Source organism: Pecten maximus, chromosome 10 (genome assembly GCF_902652985.1).
Source record: "Pecten maximus chromosome 10, xPecMax1.1, whole genome shotgun sequence".
In the NCBI taxonomy this organism is placed as follows: domain Eukaryota; kingdom Metazoa; phylum Mollusca; class Bivalvia; order Pectinida; family Pectinidae; genus Pecten; species Pecten maximus.
In genome coordinates, this window is record NC_047024.1 from 38,579,071 (window position 1) to 38,601,516 (window position 22,446).

Genomic DNA, 22,446 nt, shown 5'->3' on the forward strand with positions numbered 1-22,446 from the left:
GTGGTCAGTACTATCCTTATAAAGGTCTAGGTGGTCAGTACTGAGGTCTAGGTGGTCAGTATCGATCCTTATAAAGGTCTAGGTGGTCAGTACTGACCTTATAAAGGTCTAGGTGGTCAGTACTGACCTTATAAAGGTCTAGGTGGTCAGTATCGATCCTAATAAAGGTCTAGGTGGTCAATACTGACCTTATAAAGGTCTAGGTGGTCAGTACTGATCCTTATAAAGGTCTAGGTGGTCAGTACTGATCCTTATAAAGGTCTAGGTGGTCAGTACTGACATTTATAAAGGTCTAGGTGGTCAGTACTGACATTTATAAAGGTCTAGGTGGTCAGTACTGACCTTATAAAGGTCTAGGTGGTCAGTACTGACATTTATAAAGGTCTAGGTGGTCAGTACTGACCTTATAAAGGTCTAGGTGGTCAGTACTGACCTTATAAAGGTCTAGGTGGTCAGTACTGACATTTATAAAGGTCTAGGTGGTCAGTACTGACATTTATAAAGGTCTAGGTGGTCAGTACTGACCTTATAAAGGTCTAGGTGGTCAGTACTGACCTTATAAAGGTCTAGGTGGTCAGTACTGACATTTATAAAGGTCTAGGTGGTCAGTACTGACCTTATAAAGGTCTAGGTGGTCAGTACTGACATTTATAAAGGTCTAGGTGGTCAGTACTGACATTTATAAAGGTCTAGGTGGTCAGTACTGACCTTATAAAGGTCTAGGTGGTCAGTACTGACATTTATAAAGGTCTAGGTGGTCAGTACTGACATTTATAAAGGTCTAGGTGGTCAGTACTGACATTTATAAAGGTCTAGGTGGTCAGTACTGATCCTTATAAAGGTCTAGGTGGTCAGTACTGACATTTATAAAGGTCTTGGTGGTCAGTACTGACCTTATAAAGGTCTAGGTGGTCAGTACTGACCTTATAAAGGTCTAGGTGGTCAGTACTGACATTTATAAAGGTCTTGGTGGTCAGTACTGACCTTATAAAGGTCTAGGTGGTCAGTACTGACCTTATAAAGGTCTAGGTGGTCAGTACTGACATTTATAAAGGTCTAGGTGGTCAGTACTGATCCTTATAAAGGTCTAGGTGGTCAGTACTGACATTTATAAAGGTCTAGGTGGTCAGTACTGACATTTATTAAGGTCTTGGTGGTCAGTACTGACCTTATAAAGGTCTAGGTGGTCAGTACTGACCTTATAAAGGTCTAGGTGGTCAGTACTGACATTTATAAAGGTCTTGGTGGTCAGTACTGACCTTATAAAGGTCTAGGTGGTCAGTACTGACCTTATAAAGGTCTAGGTGGTCAGTACTGACATTTATAAAGGTCTAGGTGGTCAGTACTGATCCTTATAAAGGTCTAGGTGGTCAGTACTGACATTTATAAAGGTCTAGGTGGTCAGTACTGACATTTATTAAGGTCTTGGTGGTCAGTACTGACCTTATAAAGGTCTAGGTGGTCAGTACTGACCTTATAAAGGTCTAGGTGGTCAGTACTGACATTTATAAAGGTCTTGGTGGTCAGTACTGACCTTATAAAGGTCTAGGTGGTCAGTACTGACCTTATAAAGGTCTAGGTGGTCAGTACTGACATTTATAAAGGTCTAGGTGGTCAGTACTGATCCTTATAAAGGTCTAGGTGGTCAGTACTGATCCTTATAAAGGTCTAGGTGGTCAGTACTGATCCTTATAAAGGTCTAGGTGGTCAGTACTGATCCTTATAAAGGTCTAGGTGGTCAGTACTGACCTTATAAAGGTCTAGGTGGTCAGTACTGACATTTATAAAGGTCTAGGTGGTCAGTACTGATCCTTATAAAGGTCTAGGTGGTCAGTACTGACATTTATAAAGGTCTTGGTGGTCAGTACTGACCTTATAAAGGTCTAGGTGGTCAGTACTGACATTTATAAAGGTCTTGGTGGTCAGTACTGACCTTATAAAGGTCTTGGTGGTCAGTACTGACATTTATAAAGGTCTTGGTGGTCAGTACTGACCTTATAAAGGTCTAGGTGGTCAGTACTGACATTTATAAAGGTCTTGGTGGTCAGTACTGACCTTATAAAGGTCAAGGTGGTCAGTACTGACCTTATAAAGGTCTAGGTGGTCAGTACTGACCTTATAAAGGTCTAGGTGGTCAGTACTGACATTTATAAAGGTCTAGGTGGTCAGTACTGACATTTATAAAGGTCTAGGTGGTCAGTACTGACCTTATAAAGGTCTAGGTGGTCAGTACTGACCTTATAAAGGTCTAGGTGGTCAGTACTGACCTTATAAAGGTCTAGGTGGTCAGTACTGACCTTATAAAGGTCTAGGTGGTCAGTACTGACCTTATAAAGGTCTAGGTGGTCAGTACTGACCTTATAAAGGTCTAGGTGGTCAGTACTGACATTTATAAAGGTCTTGGTGGTCAGTACTGACCTTATAAAGGTCTTGGTGGTCAGTACTGACCTTATAAAGGTCTTGGTGGTCAGTACTGACCTTATAAAGGTCTAGGTGGTCAGTACTGATCCTTATAAAGGTCTAGGTGGTCAGTACTGACATTTATAAAGGTCTAGGTGGTCAGTACTGATCCTTATAAAGGTCTAGGTGGTCAGTACTGACATTTATAAAGGTCTAGGTGGTCAGTACTGATCCTTATAAAGGTCTAGGTGGTCAGTACTGACATTTATAAAGGTCTAGGTGGTCAGTACTGATCCTTATAAAGGTCTAGGTGGTCAGTACAGATCCTAAGCAAGGTTTATATGTTACGTAGGGATCCTTTACAGAGGTTTATTTGGTCAGAATGGATTTTAAATGAAGTTAAATGTTATAAAGGTTAAGTTGACTGAGAGGAAAAACCTGTATACATATATTACAACAAATGTACATCTTTATTGATAATGAAAATTGGAGGAAAAAATCACCAGAATTTTACTACTATTATAGTCCATTATTACAGAGATAAAACAAACACCCAGGATATATACGGTGTAAACACCTACATGTGCTTTGTTAAACGTAATTAAACATTTTATAATTTTAAAATTCCAGTTACAGTGACACATTCATTTGACAAATGACATTTTAAACTAATATCAATATTTCATTTGTGATAACATATAGATTGTACTGATGTAAGTCTTTGTGACAAAAATCATTGGTGAAACAATTGAAAAATTCTTACATTCTATGTTACATTTTAGGGGGGGGGGGGGGGGGGGGGGGGAAAGCCAATTAAATTCTTTTTAGATATATCACTGATAAAAGAATTGTTGAAAAAACATGCATGAACACACAAATTCTGGCCTAGAATGTCACCAGATCTTATCGTCTATACCCAGTACAGGCAACTCCTCGAGACTCTCCCGAGAAGTACGGTAAGGAGAGGCTAAAACACCTAAACAGCTTCAGATGACATTCTATACAACAATTACAGGTACACCCTCACAGACAGGTAGACTAACGAGTTTTTCCTCAACCACTTTCAGAAATATTTAGTTTATTTTTAGCTGCATAGAATTTTTAATATGCAATAATGTATTACCTTATACAGCATGGCAAACAGTGTAGATAAAAATACATACAAATTTCTCTTAAATGACATTTGATTATTTACTAGATCACTGTAGCAAAAAGACTTTTTGTAGACAGGTTTTAGACAAGAATTTTATCACGTGCACTTCTGTTCTACAAGTTTACACTGGCCTACTTCAGGGGACAACAACAACTACAAAATATTAGATTCAGAAATTGAATGGGAGTAAGGTGTGCATTACTATAGAACAAGATTTTCTACAGGTTTTATGTCATCAATGTGTGAATTTGTCCCTCTTTAACACTGACATATACACATAGGATGGGTAGTTATACAAACTTAAATATAATCAAAACAAACTTCATGTTCTTAAATCTGTAATAAACCAAGGAAATGCAAAGAAACACAAAAATCTGGGTCTTCATTGTATTTCCAGAATGTGCTATCTCAGCTGATGGTAAATTTTTTATCAAAACATCTGACTACATATTAAAAATTTCCATTTTTTCCTTATTATCTGATTCATAATCAAAGTTGTCGGAAGAAATATAGCTTGCCGAGTGCGTTGAAATTCAAATTAAGAATTTTTTTAAAGTAGGTCAAAGGTCATGGTCAAGGTCATCAGGTCTGCAAATGTACATGTAGTACCAATGTAAAGCTCTTGTCACAAGGAAAACGTATGTCAAATACAAAAGCCCTATCTCGTATGGTTGACATACAGTGGCCAAGGTTAAAGTTTTTGAAAGTAGGTCACAATCAAAGTCAGCCTTAGCTTTCAGCAAAAGAAATCTTCTTGTTAATTACCCATGCTGTATCCTTATTAGTATTGACACAACAATTTTTTTAAAACTTCAACATAGCTGTCAACAGATGATGTCGAGGGGGTATATAGTATATCTCCCCTAGACTTTGTCCTGATGAGCTAAAAAAGCGTTCTCTACAGAAGTCTAACGGGGGGAGGGGGGGATATATAGCATAACACCCCCCCACCCCCCCACCCACCCCCACCCCCTTGACTTAATGCCAGAGAGCTAAAAAAGCTTTCTCTACAGAAGTCCAACGGGGAGATGGGGGGTATATAGCACATCTCCCCTGGACTTTATCCCAATTTCGAGCTAAAAGAGCATTCTCTATAGAAGTACAACACGGACATGTAGTGTAAAGATCATGCTAACCAGTAATTGGAACAGAAGTGAACAAAGTCACTGGATATTTGACGTAAGTACATACCCGAGCTGGTAGATAAATAGGGGTTATGGTGACGTACATGTACCTATTAACTTTTCGGTACAATGATTTTAGGGAATAGGGTCCCTATACACGCAGACGAATGGGTAAATTGATGACGTTATGTGGATTTAGGGGAATGTGGGTCTGGTACACTACTTCAAAGCATGATAGGTATATTTTTATGGTTATAATTTGGATTTTCTATTTATCAAAAATGTGGAAATTTTTATATGAATTGTTCACAGAAAAACCCATATAAAATCAACATAACATATGTGAGATAATGTTTATCAATTACCGTATTCATCATGCCCCCAAAAATTGCACATTTCTCGTTGTGCTGCTTATCTGCTATTGCCAATGTTAAGTCTGTTACCCAAAGTCTGAACCAACAAAATTAGGAAAGCAATCTATCTTTTATTTTAATCCTGATTTCATTGGAAACTTCTCCTTGCAAAAGGATTTATTAAACACATCCCACTTGTGTTTTATGTAATTACATATTGTGCTGATTAGATCAAATAGGCTATCATGACGCCAACACTGTTATGATACAAACACTAACATGATACCAAAACTAATATATGATGCCAACAAAATTCAGTCAATTTAAAGGAGTTAAAAGTGCATTTTTGAATACTTGATGAAGAACAGGAATATTACAGAAATTATAAAGTCTAGAAAAAAAAAAATTCTGTCAGTAAAACTGTCAAGCTGACTAATCATGATTAGTTATGACAGGCATAGACGATTGTATTTCACCAGGTAGAGAATTTTCAAGCACTCCTTTGCCCTCTCACCCCTTCAATACACAACCCAGCTAAATGCTTGTGTGCCCTTCAATTTTTGCCATTCCCTGATTTTAACAAGGGTCTAGTTTCCGACTGAACAAAGGTATCATTTGCCCCGATCAGGAAGGATGTCGTGTGGTAAATACAACATGCACATTAATATTTAATTTTGTAAAGTAAATGGAGTGTCCATTTAAATGTAACGCTTGTTATTTAAACCTGCTCCTTTTCTACAGGTACGTAGCTCTCACACTGACAACTAATACGTTGGATCGTGTGAAAGCTTGATAGGCATGGATACTTTTTACTTATAAAATTACTTCAAATTAAAGTTAATTTCGACATGGATGAGGTTATCTTTAGACAAACACAAATTATATAAAATAATTGAATAGGTTTAAAAGTACTTTAAAATTGAAATGTCTTTATTTTATTTACTACTTAATAGAATCTACACACATATTGAATAATTTTCACTCAAATCTAAATTTTCTGTTTTAAAGTACTACATGTTTAGACATATTTACTGATGATCATAACTCAAGTTTGGACAATGGTCAATGGTCTTGTCAATTTTAGACTTAGGATTTGGACAACTGTCGAAAGTCTTGCTTATGTTAGACTTAGATTCGGACAATGGTCAAAAGTCTTGTCAATCTTAGATTTAAGGTTGGGCAATGGTCAATGGTGTTGTCAATCTTAGATTTAATGTTTGGACAATGGTCAAAAGTCTTGTCAATTCTAGATTTAAGGTTGGACAATGGTCAATGGTTTTGTCAATCTTAGATTTAATGTTTGGACAACAGTCAACAGTTTTGTAAATCTCACACTTGTAGAGTTGGCTGATGATGGACTCTACATATAAACTTTTTCACACGCCCCTTTTTCTTTGGTGTAGTGTAATCAATACCCAGCTAAGGCTTTACACTACACAAAGCTCCAAATGAAGGTCATCTTAAACCTCAAAAAAACATAAACATGATTCACCTTTCAAGGTCAAGCTAAAATCTGTTGTCAAAAGCTTGTGTTTTTTGGAGGACATTTAGTTGTAATTTATTCCTAAAATATCCCCAAACAGACCTTACAAATAGAACAAATGGCCTGTATCTCACACTATAGCTATGGAAAACACAATATCACTTTGACTTCCGGGGAAACTCAATAGACTTACATCCTTTATTCATGAAGTTTTACAGCCCACTGTGTTAATAGTTAAAGAACAATTCTGAAAAAATTAACTTTTAAACATTTTGAAACTTGCTTTATACATTATGATAATCTATTGTTAGATGTAAAGGTCATATGTCAGGGGAATACAGAGTTTATTTATGGGGACTGGTAATATTGTCAACATCTCAATATAGAATGCAGTCTTTTTGTACAGGTGACATTATTTATTAATTAGTGTACCATTAGTCATACTACAATATAGGTACGCAATGGTTCTTGGGGGATTTTTTCCTCTTGGAGATTTTTCTGTATGAGGTACAATGTTTATGAGCTAACAATATCTCAGATGTAACATTGATTTCGGGTAAAAATGCAGATAAGAGAAAAATTTTAAATGAGACGACTGAAGCAAGGTTACTACTTTTAGACTAAACTCACAATGATGAAAGAATGGATAGCTGTATAAGTAACAATGTATCATCAAATTACAATATCCCGAACCGGATAATTAACTGTTACGTAGTATATAACACATACCTGACCGAGGAGAAGCTTGTCTGTCTGTTACAGCCTCGCTGGTTATGCAACCCGCTCACAGAGATCTTGGTCCGATGGCCCCCATCACCACCAAACCCGCTAATAATGGTGGGACCTTCATTGGTCGTTGCAGCAGCTGCTGAGGCCAAGGCAGCGTTCTGTGGCGATAGACCATCAGATGTATCCGACTCATCATCGTTAACCATAATGTTTGTCCTTATCTGACCACCACTATGAGTGGACACACGAGGCCCACTGACCGTTACAGAGTTTGAACTAACTGTCATACCACCAGACGATTGCACTATTTGAGGTGTGGGTACAACAGTTGCCTTGGAGGCAGGCTGTTTGGTAGGACCGACCCAGTTATTGAACACTTGGTTCCTGTCACTATCTAAATACTCCTGAGAGGAAGTTTTGAAATATTTAGCACTGTCCTGGTGCCCAAGCATGTGAAGTAGACCACCACCTTGCATTCTGTCAAACCCACCCTGATTGGCCAGGTTGACACTGTTTAACATGAAGGCATACTGTTGCTGTGGGTTTGGTGCAGAACCCTGCATGCCCATCATTCTCATGTACTGCGAAAAATCCTCCAGGGACATGTTGGGCATACCCGAGTACATTGGGGCCGAAAACATGGGCTGTGAGCCAAAAGGTATGTTGAAGCCCGACTGTGGAAGGTTTGACTGGGATAGTAGCTGGGAATAGTCCACGGAAGCATTGTAGCCCTGTTGGAACCCAGCTGGAGGGGGTAGGGGTGGGGCAGATAAGATACCCATCTGTTGTTGTTGCAGCAACTGCTGCTGTATTTGAGCTTGTGTTTCAAGCCTTTGGAGTCGTTCCCGAGCTTCCATTTCACGCACTCTTTCCATCTCCTTTTCCTTCACCTCCCCCTTGAGTCGCTCTTCCTCACGCTTTCCTTCCTCCCTTTTAACTTCCTCCTTCAGCATCTCCTCTCGTTTTAGCCTTTCCTTCTTACGCACCGTGTCATCAAATGTAAATTTTTTCTTTTTCTGGTAAATTTTTGGTGCATGACCTTCAAATTCACCAGTATTTTTTCTGTCCTTTCCTGTTGAAACATTTTCATATTCTGGAAGGACAACGATCTGACCTTTCTTGCCAATATAAGCAACACCAGCTCGCTTCATCTGATGTATCTCTTCTTTTTCACTGTCCTCATCTTCATCTGTTTGATCCACCTCTGGTCCAAAATTCACACGCATCTTTCCATAATCCTCATCATCAGAAGAATCAGAGTTATGGTCACTGAAGCCGTGAGGTACCATATATTTTAATGCCTGCTCCGATTCCAAATTCTGATTCATGCCCTGTGGAGCCGAAACAGAACTCCTCAGCTTCCAATTAGGTGGAGGAGGTGGTGGTTCATTCATTACCTCTAAGTCTTCAGATTTTTGTCTGTTAAGGATCTTTCCCCCGGCTTTGCTGATGGATCCAAATGCATTTCTGACACTTTTATGAACAGTTTTTTTGAATCTCTTGATGCTATCATACTTTCTCCGATCATCAGTTCCCATTTCTGAGTTTCGTTTTGTGTATTTGTTCTCCTTGCCCTTGCCCTTCTTTTCTTTAATCTTGAGATCATTGACCTTGTTTGGTACAATGGTAGACTTGAAGCCCTGAACATACCCACGTGATGTCACCATTTGATCTTTATCAGAGAGATTGTCATCCGAGTCTAGATCATCACATGGTGTCCAGTCTTCTCGTGTGTATATACTAGAGTTCCGAACATCATTCACCTCGTCCACCTCCTCATCCTCAGGTTCGGACTCCGGAGGACGCTGGCGGGAATTCTTAGCCAGAGAACCATTACTCTCAATAACTTTACTTTCCTTTTTCTTGGACTTTTTCTCAAACCTTGGTTTTGAATATTCATTTGTATCTAAGTCAAGTGTGAGAACTTCTTTCGGCTTTTTGACATTATTACTCTCTTGCTTCTTCATCACAAGTTTGTCTGACGTGAACACATTTTGTTTTCCAGTCTCCTTTTCTACTACTTTACCGGTTACTGGTACATTGTTTTCCTCCTCACGTTTCTTCTTCATCAACTCGTCGATACTCATCTCCGTCTTGCTCCTCTTTTCGCGGTCAGATGCAGCCTTAGCCAGCTGCTCTCTGAACACCTCAGCAGGATCCTTGGGCTTCTCTTTCACTTTTGTAGATTTCTTGACAATTTTAGTGGCCTTTGCTTGTGCAGCAATCTTAATGTCATGCTGTAATAAGGAGCTTAGGCGTCGCATTGCACTGTCCGCAGAACTGGATGAGGATGTTGTGGAAGGCTTTCTTTCCAATGTTGTCCCTGGTGTGGAGTTGGGGGTAGGAGCACTCATTTCTGGGGGAGGAGGGGGAGGAGGTACCTTTAACCCCTCCTCAACAGCATCCTGTTTCTGTAGAGGAGGTTTGACACTGCCACTCAAAAAGACTAAATTAGGTTCAGTGTCCTTGGAAGCACCAGTTGTGTTTGACTTTTCATGATCAGCTGCCTTTTCTTTCATTGCAACCAACTCTTTCTCTGCAGCTTTCTGCTTTATTTTTTCCTCCTCTGCCTTTATCGCCTTTTCTCGCTCTTCCTCAGCTACTCGTTGCTTTTCTTTTTCATTTTCTTCGGACATCTGTCTTCTTGCTGCCTTCTTCTCTGCCAGTCTCTGTATCTCCAGCAGCAGAGGGTCCTCCTGGCGTATTGGGGCCACAATAGGGGGAACCCTCTGACTGTTTGTTCGTGATGGTGGTTTTCTCTCCTTCATTTGCCTATCATTGTTTTCTGTTCCATTACTGTCTACATATTCAACATTGTTGGACCTAGGCTTGGGATAGGACTTGCTGGTTTTAAGAATGCCCTGCAGAGGTGGAGGAGGAGGAATAGAGATGTCCTCCATGTCATAATCAGCTGGGGGTTCAAATTGTACCGAATAACCCCGATTGTAAACAGGAGGCGGATTAGCTGGCCGTTTGGGTACTTGCTGGGACATCGATCGGATTGGTCCTCGTGGAGTTGAGGGGGCAGATTTAGAGGTAACTGGAGCAGGAGGGGCAGGAGGGCGATTCACAGGAGGAGCTGGTGCTCTTTGTTTCTTCTTTCGTCCATCTAGAGCATCCATACTCTTTGTGGACTTGGCTGAATTAGACCGAACCAAGTTAGTGACGGGGCGACTGGTGTGTTCAGATAGATCATTACTGAGATCTTCTATCCGTTTACCAGTTTTTTGTTCTATCATTGATAGAGTCTTATTGCGCCTAGCCTCTGCCAACTGGGCGTAGGTCATGTTAAGTGACGAGTCCATTTCAAATGTACTCCTGACTGGGATAGACACCTGAGGACATGATGTAGACATTGAATCTAGCTTTCCGCGCAATTCCAGGCTTTCTTTTGATTCTTCCTCAATGGTGTTCTCTCGACTGTACAGACTAGATGTTGCTGACTGTTGGCGTCGATGAACTTTGTACTTCCTTGCAGGATCAAAAGAAACACTTTGTGTTCGTCCAGATGAACTACTGTCACTAGCTACACTTCCCGTTTCAGAATGAGCCATTTTGCCATTAGGAATACTGCCATTACTATGCGGCATTTTCCCATTACTCAGTTCATGGTCCATCACATGGTTAGTTTCCAGACTATCGTTGTCGTCATCGTCGTCATCGTCGTATGCGTAGATATCTTTGTAGTTTGGAATGATCTTACTCATTTCCTGAGACACTGGGCGTAGCTGGTGCTTTGTTGGTAGCACTGCAGGGAGTACTTTGTTTACAGGGTTGTTGTAACTGGGTCCCTTAGGGCCAAGATCACTGACCGGTCGGGCACTAGGTGGAGCTGTAGGCCGTGAAGGTGGTCGCCGCACCACTGGCTCCCTACTGGCCGTCTGAGACTGTTGTTGGCCCATCCTGGTACCTCAAGTCTGAAAAAGATGTAAAGAAATGTTTAATATCTATTAATGTTTATTAGCAAATAATGCTGGTTCAATCAAAATTTATTTCAAAATTCATAATGCTATTAGGACTGACAATTGGAAAGGTCGATCATGAGATTGTTTTGTTTGGTCATCAGTTTCATGTTCAATACATGTACAAACATAAATAAATATTTTTCCAGATAATAAAATTTTTTAAATGAAATGACTAAAACCTCAGTCCTTGGAATGGAGACAGAGTTTTATGTTCCCTAATGAACTGACTGAGGACAGACAGTGGGACCATGGGAATGAGGGGGGCAGGTTGTGTCAGTTTGAACTTTCTGACAAATTTAACTCTTATCTGTCACGCCAAATAGTGTCAATTGTATAAAATAAACAAAAGCAGGTTTTAGTTTGCGTGTCATCCAGCCTTTCTTTTGGAGAATCTCAGGTGTTTGAAGTGGAACATGAGCTCTACGTCTATATATATCTAGTCATTCAGTGTAATTCATAGGACAAAATAAGGAACACATTAATACAATTAATACAACAGGGGCTTTCATGGCATTGTTAATTACTGTTGCCATTGTAAAAACCCTAAAGATAAAAAAAAACAAAAAAAACTCAATATCATTATTTTCTAACAATTTTATTTTTCATTCTTGAAATTTCTCTGAAATTTAGTTCTGTATACTTAAAGAGTTGAGAGCAGTTTTAATTTCAAATCTTTATCTAATAACAGCTTAGCTCCTTAACATGGCAATATGAACACCAGCTTCTAAATGTCAGGACCAAACACTCACTCTGAAGTGTTGAATCTAACACATTATCATCTAATTACAATGTTCAGACACATTAAGGACATCTCTTTTTAAATGGAGTTGTTCCTGAGTTAGAATCCCTATGAAAGGACAATAGAGATCACCAGTGTTGGGACTGAAGTACCAGGTAGTCTGATCTATATAAAGTAAACCACACCTAAATACATCAGTATCGGTTTTATGCTTTGAAAGCTTTTCATTATTTCCTATCACTTCAAACGCATGAGAGATAAGATTTACAGAGATTAGTGTCTCTACCTATTCTCCACAGCACCAATTAAATGATGTTTATACCAGACCCCCTCTGTCACACAAACCTACCAACCATGTTTGTACAGTAACATCATGTTTAAGATTAAGATTATATCCCACGGAAAATAAAAATAAAATAAATCCATTCATGAATATATCTCACTGAGTATGGATTGTGAAGTCTGATTTGAATATTCTTAACTTATAAATATTGCAATGTTATAGAGGTGGTTTAAGTTTGTTCTCAAATTTAAAAAAGGAGTTAAATAAAAAAGAATAATGACAAAACTATTTTATAGTACGTATTCTGTTGGTACATATATCTTTGCTCACTTTAAACTTTTAAACCCTCGTTTTTTATTAGTTACCCTAATATACTAACCCCCCCCCCCCCCCTACTACCACCAAACTTGTACAGTAAGGGAATATGTATAACAATGACTTACATCTATCATTTATTTATATTTGTAAGTTTTCCTTCTACACTTTGAACGAAAAAATGAACTTAACTTAAATTTCGAGAAGACAATGGTTGATTTATCGTCTGGACTGTTTTTTCTTTTCAATATACCTCTTATCTCTCAGTAGACGGCATTATAGTCCTCCTTTATCAAATAATTCCTTGGACAATGAAACTCAGTCAGAGAAAAGACGTTTTAGTTTCCACAAGTTTAATAGAATTTTTCAATAAAGTCTACATAAAGACTTATTGATAACAATATGCATGTGTGGTTTGTGATAGGTCCATAATTCCTTGACATAGTTTTGACTCGAGAGACTAGCACACCATTCAGATTGTCGGGTCATTCCGGTAAACCTGTCAGCATTTCTATCTTGCTATACATCAATGACTTCTAAATTTTTCTTTCAAAGTTTTGCTATTTAAATCTGCCAGTTTCCTATTTAATTTAAGGCTTTTAAGTTGAAGGCCTTGAAACTTAATACATATAAACCTGTTTGTATTAATTTTTACATGTTAGTCAATCATCTACATTGACGATATGAAAAGTGCTTACACAGCAGAAGGTCCAAACTTCTTGTCCATAGAATGTTAATCCATATACAATGTACAGGGTAAACTGAACTTTAGCTTGTTGGTGTAAAATGTGTATTCACAAATGGTACATCTATGATAAAATCATGATTTTTGTTGTATCTGACCAGAGTTTCATCAATATTCCTTAATCAACTTAAGAATATTACTTAACTTAAAATCTTATTTGAAAACATTAACGAATTTAAAGAGATTTCTTTACAATTTTCCCCTTAAACAAATAATGTTTTCATCTGCAAAATTCAAAGTTAAAGAATTTCTGTAAAGTAAAGGAACATTAACAAAACCTTTGAGCCAGATTACAATATATTATTATATTATTCTGTGAGATTAGAGAGGTCCGTTGTTATGACATTTTTACACTGTATTTAACAAGCTCAATGACAGTGCCTTCAGTCAAAGTTACTACCTTTATACATCACAATGCTTTACCTGTCAGTTACTACACCTTTATATATCACAATGCTTTACCTGTCAGTTACTACACCTTTATACATCACAATGCTTTACCTGTCAGTTACTACCTGTATATATCACAATGATTTACCTGTCAGTTACAACCTTATACATCACAATGCTTTACCTGTCAGTTACTACCTGTATATATCACAATGCTTTACCTGTCAGTTACTACCTGTATACATCACAATGCTTTACCTGTCAGTTACTACACCTTTATATATCACAATGCTTTACCTGTCAGTTACTACACCTTTATACATCACAATGCTTTACCTGTCAGTTACTACCTGTATATATCACAATGATTTACCTGTCAGTTACAACCTTATACATCACAATGCTTTACCTGTCAGTTACTACCTGTATATATCACAATGCTTTACCTGTCAGTTACTACCTGTATATATCACAATGCTTTACCTGTCAGTTACTACCTGTAAATATCACAATGCTTTACCTGTCAGTTACTACCTGTATATATCACAATGCTTTACCTGTCAGTTACTACACCTTTATATATCACAATGCTTTACCTGTCAGTTACTACCTTTATATATCACAATGCTTTACCTGTCAGTTACTACCTGTATATATCACAATGCTTTACCTGTCAGTTACTACCTGTATATATCACAATGCTTTACCTGTCAGTTACTACACCTTTATATATCACAATGCTTTACCTGTCAGTTACTACCTGTATATATCACAATACTTTACCTGTCAGTTACTACCTGTATATATCACAATGCTTTACCTGTCAGTTACTACACCTTTATATATCACAATGCTTTACCTGTCAGTTACTACCTTTATATATCACAATGCTTTACCTGTCAGTTACTACCTTATACATCACAATGATTTACCTGTCAGTTACTACCTGTATATATCACAATGCTTTACCTGTCAGTTACTACCTGTATATATCACAATGCTTTACCTGTCAGTTACTACACCTTTATATATCACAATGATTTACCTGTCAGTTACAACCTTATACATCACAATGCTTTACCTGTCAGTTACTACCTTTATATATCACAATGCTTTACCTGTCAGTTACAACCTTATACATCACAATGCTTTACCTGTCAGTTACTACCTGTATATATCACAATGCTTTACCTGTCAGTTACTACACCTTTATATATCACAATGCTTTACCTGTCAGTTACTACCTGTATATATCACAATGCTTTACCTGTCAGTTACTACACCTTTATATATCACAATGCTTTACCTGTCAGTTACTACCTGTATATATCACAATGCTTTACCTGTCAGTTACATTACATGTTTATTTTTTTTAACAGAACATGTATCATGAGCTAGTTGTCAGCCCACTTTAGAGCACAAATGCACAAGAGATAAGCCCAATCCTCATGTTACCATCCAGTAACATCAAAGACTGAACCAGGTGATATACAATACACCAAACAGAAACTCCACAAATATGTTGCCCTTGTGACAGTAACTATTGGCTTGTTTGACTGATGGTGTTCTGTGTGATTTAAAACCTAGGACTTAATTGCAGAAGGACAACAGCTAAAGTTTAACCCCAAGTTGTACTCCATGTTTATACCTATTTAAAATGGTTGACAAGTACCGCATTAACGATTTTCACTGCACGAGAACAAACAATCAATTATATTCTACAGAGTTTTCATGAGGTGATACAAATCACATCTAATCTCAAATCAACTTTCTATATCTGACATTTTAAATTGCTTTTAAACCAGAATCCATCTAAAAAAATATTTGTCGTGTCAAAACAAAATTACTTTCCTCATTTTTGTTTATTTGTACCAACACTGGAGTTATTTGGACGCCTATTAAAGTCTATTTTAGTCTTCATGCAGTAGCTGTAGTACATCTCAAGTCTTCTTTATTGCGAGTCAATACAGCTTCAACAATGTAACACAAGTCTAAATAATATCAAGCATTTTACATCCAACAATGAAGTATTCCTGTTTCTCAACTTCAGCCATTCTTTTTAAATTTGAGAAATCATACAAAAAACAGTGATACATAAACTGCTGACAGTCATCAACCCCATAATTACTGGACTCCTGTTGAGTAAATGTATACATTTATAAGTTGACAGTACCTCCTTTAAATAAGATATATACATGTTGCCAATCTAATATAAAATAATAGTCCAAATCATGACGTCTAGTCTATCGATCAGGGTAAGTAACAGAAGACAAAGACTTGTTTGGGTATAAATCTTCAGGAAGCACTTCAGATTTTTGTGTTGTCATTAAAACACTGAGGAATTCACACGGACAGTTACTAGTGGTGGTCCAAATTTAATAAATAATTCAGGAACTGAAATAAATTTTAATCTAGTGCTATTATCCTCACTGGTAACAAGAGATATTCGCTTCCATGATCTAATATTTCTTACCTGCGATCAAGCTTACATCATATTATCTATTCTTGATTAAAATAATGTTTTAAATGAATTTTTTTTAAAAGGTATATTGTAATGTATCAGAAATTTATCAATACAGACGATAATTGAATAATTATGATGATTAAAAATGATTTTTGAAATATAAAATAATCAAAAACAATTTCTCAACCACCAACATTAATTGACAAACTAGAAAATGCCTGTAACACATAAATGCTGCCGCTGCCATTTGACACCCAGAAACACAGTTTGGTGAGGATCCGTCCCATCAACAGTTCTTGAGATTATAGCTAGCTACGTTGCATGGGGATGGGACCGACGGGACCGAGGACTGACGGGACGGGAGGACTGACGGGACCGAGGACTGACGGGACTGACATGGGTAACATTATATGCTCCCAAATTCATGACGGGGGCATAATTAAGTCTAAACCACCACCAACAATCACCAACTGCAATTGACAAATCCTGTACACTTTTTTTGTATTTATATATATCATACAACAAATTGAAGGTAACTTGTAATTTTTAATCACCGACCACAATTAACCAGATAGTGTCAACTCTCCTGCCATATTTTTTGTACCAATGAAAACAAATGAATTTTATTGTTACCTGTAATTAAGGGATTTCTTTTTGTACTTGCACAGACTACCTAAGGTTAATATCTGTCTCTTTAACCTGCCCTGACTGACTGTGACCTCCAGATCCGAGACTATTATTAATTAGGGTCCGTGATGGATGGGTTATTAGTCATATATACAAGCCTGACTGGACATTGAGTGGACATTGAGTGGACACACCAGAGAAGTGAGAGTGATGCACATTAACCTATCATCGTATAATATTGTCATCATGGCCGTCACATCAAAGTGTAGACTGGCCAGCCCTACATCTGTGCCTTCAAGGAACATCGGCAGGATATGGTGTAGGTCAGAGTGAGTCAGGAACATCAAACAATTCTCAAAATATAAGGTTCATGGTCACATGAATGTTGTATGTTGGTAAACAAAACACTCAGTGTTTGTAAACAAAACTGTATGCACACATGCACATCTACCTAGTTGCATTGTGAAGGAATGAATCTGAGGGCTGAGTGAGGTAATTAACATTATATACAGTACAGCAAAGTCAGAAAACTTAGCTTTGTCTGTATATTCAATGGACGAATGAGGGTTGATACTTTCAAAATCAATGAACTATCAATCTATTTTAAGTATTTCATCAATACTCAATCCTCTTAATTAGTAGTTCATCTAAAAAATAATCAAGATTGGCCTTGGTTGTGGACAACAACCCTTTTATCTAGAGTTACCTGTACTCGGAATTTTCATATAAAAGTCATTGGTCACTATATCCTGTAGAAACGAGATATAAAACTGGTCACGCTCATATCTCAAAGGGTAACATCATGACAGATAATCAGCTAATTATGGATGACTTCACATCTCGCCATGATGGCCGCCCTCACATTCAGGGACTCCACAATCCGTCTTCCGCTAACTAAAAAGCCACTCAAAGGTAAAAATGTGTTTTGACATCGTATTCCACAAGACGAATGTCACAAAAAACAACATTCCGTGATGAACGACCAAGCGGCTCAGATTTCTGTAATCATCATCACTACTTGTTTAACATATTTTTTTACAATAAGGGAAATGAGGTGGATAGAAAATGAATGAATATATATACTATGACATTTAATGTCAACACAGAACCATCACGCTCAGATGGCGGCTTATTTAACTTCAAACTATACATCAGTAACAATCATTCCAGTTTTACATCTTCACAAACACTAATACAAAAATAATATATTTAGACAGATTAGATAATAGGACAGACCTTATTGTAAGTGGAATGGAATATCTAATTAGCAAATAAAGAAAAACAGTAGAATTCCTAAAATTTCTCCATGTGTTCAATCACTGGAAAATGGTATGTTTGATGACTTTCTGTTTTTGAACAAAATTTTCTGGAGGGCAATGTACTGTGGGAAGCCTACCTTTTCTGAAAACTCTTAAAGCCTTTGATTTGAGAATGTGACATTGCCTGAATTTGACCAAGATTAGAGAAGATGACGAAGAAGACCCTTACTCTGCTGGAACACCTGGTCTGCTTCTATTTGTACATTTTCAAGTGTTTCCGTAAAAATCTACATTTTGTTCATATTTCACCCTTGCTTTCTGTTCTGCTACCAAACAACACCCTGATATCTGTCTAAATCCTCGAGGTTCTGTTACCACACATACCCCGATATCTGTCTAAATCCTCGAGGTTCTGTTACATACCACACATACCCCGATATCTGTCTAAATCCTCGAGGTTCTGTTACCACACATACCCCGATATCTGTCTAAATCCTCGAGGTTCTGTTACCACACATACCCCAATATCTGTCTAAATCCTCGAGGTTCTGTTACCACACATACCCCGATATCTGTCTAAATCTTCGAGGTTCTGTTACCACACATACCCCGATATCTGTCTAAATCCTCGAGGTTTCCAAACTAAAGTCTTCCTTAATAACTAGTCTACATAATAATACTGTTACATCGCATGCACATACAAATTTTTGAATTTGTATTTTTATATTTGTATATGTGTAGTTATCATTTGAAGATAATATAGACTTGTGCAAAATAAAATTCCCATTTAAGTGCATGGGGCCGTTTTAACACAACATAATATTTACAATTAAGGTAAAACTGTTTAAGGGTGCATTAACTATAGCCCATTTTGGACATTTCTAGTATGCATATATTAATATCTTACATACAGGGGCTATGTATCTGCTGGCGAGTCAACTTACATACAGGGGCTATGTATCTGCTGGCGAGTCAATTTACCCTTATCAGATGGGAGTGTAATTCTAAATTTACATATAAATACTCCAACCGCTATCTCTACCTTAATAGCATATTAACAAAACAGTTTTAAGCACGTGTTCTTTTAAAATGGTTACTTTAAAGATGGATGTCAAGTAAATCATCACTTACAACAATTGTAGACCTCAGCAATGTCCAAATCTGAATGCATTAATGACCTACTGAGCCTTCATTAATGGCCTTCTAAGTCTACATTAATGACCTACTGAGCCTTCATTAATGGCCTTCTAAGTCTACATTAATGACCTACTGAGCCTTCATTAATGGCCTTCTAAGGCTACATTAATGACCTACTGAGCCTTCATTAATGGCCTTCTAAGTCTACATTAATGACCTACTGAGCCTTCATTAATGGCCTTCTAAGGCTACATTAATGACCTACTGATTCTTCATTAATGGCCTTCTAAGTCTACATTAATGACCTACTGAGTCTACATTAATGGCCTTCTAAGTCTACATTAATGACCTACTGAGCCTTCATTAATGGCCTACTGAGCCTTCATTAATGACCTACTGAGTCTACATTAATTGCCTTCTAAGTCTACATTAATGGCCTTCTAAGTCTACATTAATGGCCTACTGAGCCTTCATTAATGGCCTTCTAAGTCTACATTTATGGCCTACTGAGTCTACATTAATGGCCTTCTAAGTCTACATTAATGACCTACTGAGCCTTCATTAATGGCCTTCTAAGCCTACATTAATGGCCTACTGAGTCTACATTAATGGCCTTCTAAGTCTACATTAATGGCCTACTGAGCCTTCATTAATGGCCTTCTAAGTCTACATTAATGGCCTACTGAGTCTACATTAATGACCTACTGAGTCTACATTAATGGCCTACTGAGTCTACATTAATGGCCTTCTAAGTCTACATTAATGGCCTACTGAGTCTACATTAATGACCTACTGAGTCTACATTAATGGCCTACTGAGCCTTCATTAATGGCCTTCTAAGTCTACATTAATGACCTACTGAGTCTACATTAATGACCTACTGAGTCTACATTAATGGCCTACTGAGCCTTCATTAATGGCCTTCTAAGTCTACATTAATGACCTACTGAGTCTACATTAATGACCTACTGAGTCTACATTAATGGCCTTCTAAGTCTACATTAATGGCCTACTGAGCCTTCATTAGTGACCTACTGAGCCTTCATTAATGGCCTTCTAAGTCTACATTAATGACCTACTGAGTCTACATTAATGGCCTTCTAAGTCTACATTAATGGCCTACTGAGCCTTCATTAATGACCTACTGAGCCTTCATTAATGGCCTTCTAAGTCTACATTAATGGCCAACTGAGTCTACATTAATTGCCTTCTAAGTCTATATTAATGGCCTTCTGAGTCTTATACATTAATGGCCTCAAATCAGTGTCTACATTTATGGCCTTATGAGTCTACATTGATGGCCTTCTAAGTCTACATTATTATCCTTCTGAGTCTACATTAAAGGCCTTTTAAGTCTACATTTATGGCTTTCTGAGTCTACATTTAAAGTTGCTATATGTTCCACTGTCTCCCTACATCTTTAAGGGGCTGTGATAGCTCAGTCGATTAGAGTGACTGCCACATACCCTCAGGTAAAAATCTGAGGTGTTTGATTTGACACTCCCTACACATGTCTGTTTGTGTTTCTCGGGAAGCTGAAAAACAGACAAGTCTGTACTGTCTTGGTTGTGTCCATGGACAAGACACTTTACTCTAATTGCTCTGGATGTCATGTAATGGGCCTCCCATATCTTGTTCAGTGAGGTAGTCACCAACTACTACAAGGAGACCCCACCTCGAAATGACCCTGGCTGTTCACAAGGATACATCTAGCAAACAAATCAACCAACCAACCAACAAAACCTACATTCAAATTTGCATTAAAAGCACAACAATCAATTTTTCTGTTTTAAATGTTCAGTCCTACAACAGTTACCTAATGCCATAGCTTAACTTTCCTGTAGTCTACACAGCTATACAAAGAGGTAGAGAAAGGACTGTAAGTAATCCTTTTAGAGACTGATTGAATTGCTTGATTTGATATTTGATTTTTTTCAGGTATAGATACATTTAGTCGACACGTTTCTTTACTGTGAAGAGTATAATGTATCCTATTCTAGATTCTCTCCAAACAGACAGATGTACAGAATCAAAAAACTTTTTCTCACCTGTACAGACATATAAAAATACCTGAGAAATGATCATGTCATCCAGGTGAAAAAAACTAGTTCTCACCTAGCTTATGGTCAACAGCACTCCAGACCAATGTTAGTAGGCCATCAATTGACATCTTTGACCATCGCTCACATAAATTATCTTTGATGGTAAAAAAGGACTGTGTGTCATAAACAGTAAGCCATATATAGCACCAGGTCTTCATGTTTCCATACAGCGATATGTATAAGTCTGGTCCACAATGTCGGTCAATAGTTCAGGACATGTCCGACACTTGTCCTTGACTAGGGACAAGCAATTACTAGGGTTGTAAAGCATGGTGACCACTGGACATAATGTGATCAGACCAAACTCAGGTTCTCTAATCACTGCCTTACATACTTAAATGTATCTATACTAGATTTAATGTTCTGGCATTTTTGCATGTTAACTATGTGCATAATTCTTTCTCTATGTTTGAGGAGGCCACATTAGCCCAGTCAGTCAGAGCACCAGCCACATAACCTCAGATGAAGATGCATGGTTCGATTCTCCCTACCCGTGACGGTTTTGATTCTCCCTACCCGTGACGGTTTGTGTTCCTTAGAACGCTGAGACATATGGACGGTCTGTGCTGTCGTGGTTGTGTCCTTGGGCATTGGACACTTTACACGAAATGCTCTAGTTGGCATGCAATGAGCCGCCCATATGTTGTTCAGTGAGGTAGTCACCAACTACTACAATGAGACCCTGCCCCAAAATGTTAGGATGTTCATGGGGGCGACAAACCTAACTCTGTCTGCGTTGGATCATATTTAGGATAGAAAAGAAAATGTATTATTTTTGACAAGGTCAAATATAATTAAATATATACATGTGTAAGTTGATGTAACAAACCTTTCAGTTTAAATCTTCATTATTAATATTAAGGAGTAGATGAGTAATTGAGAATTAAGCATAGCTGTTGCTTAGACGGATGCTTTGAATGCATCATATATGATTCTTGCTACATTTGTACTTTAATTTATTCTTCATTTCACTTAAAATCATGTTCAAGAAAATCAAGGTTTCGAGCCCATGTTTTTATGCAATCAGTGATTTTTTTTACCGTTTGACAGGTAAACAAAAACTACAGCCTAAAAAACAGTTTTTCAATGGCTACTTGTAATATATGCTTATTATGGCAGAATAATGTTAATTTTTAAATGTGCTTACACAACATATTTGTTCAGGTTAGGTATGTGAA

The 22,446-nt window shown here is 37.6% G+C and overlaps 1 protein-coding gene across 3 annotated transcripts in view; it reads right to left on the reverse strand.

Moving 5' to 3' along the window:
* Positions 1 to 22,446, reverse strand: part of LOC117335921 (nucleolar protein dao-5-like) — a 54,458-nt gene that overhangs the window by 5,127 nt on the left and 26,885 nt on the right. For all 3 annotated transcript variants that reach the window (XM_033896204.1, XM_033896203.1, XM_033896205.1), the window contains exon 3: positions 7,243 to 11,159. In XM_033896204.1, coding sequence (XP_033752095.1) covers positions 7,243 to 11,144 — 3,902 coding nt within the window. In that variant the 5' untranslated portion in view covers positions 11,145 to 11,159. The remainder of the gene's footprint in view (positions 1 to 7,242; positions 11,160 to 22,446) is intronic.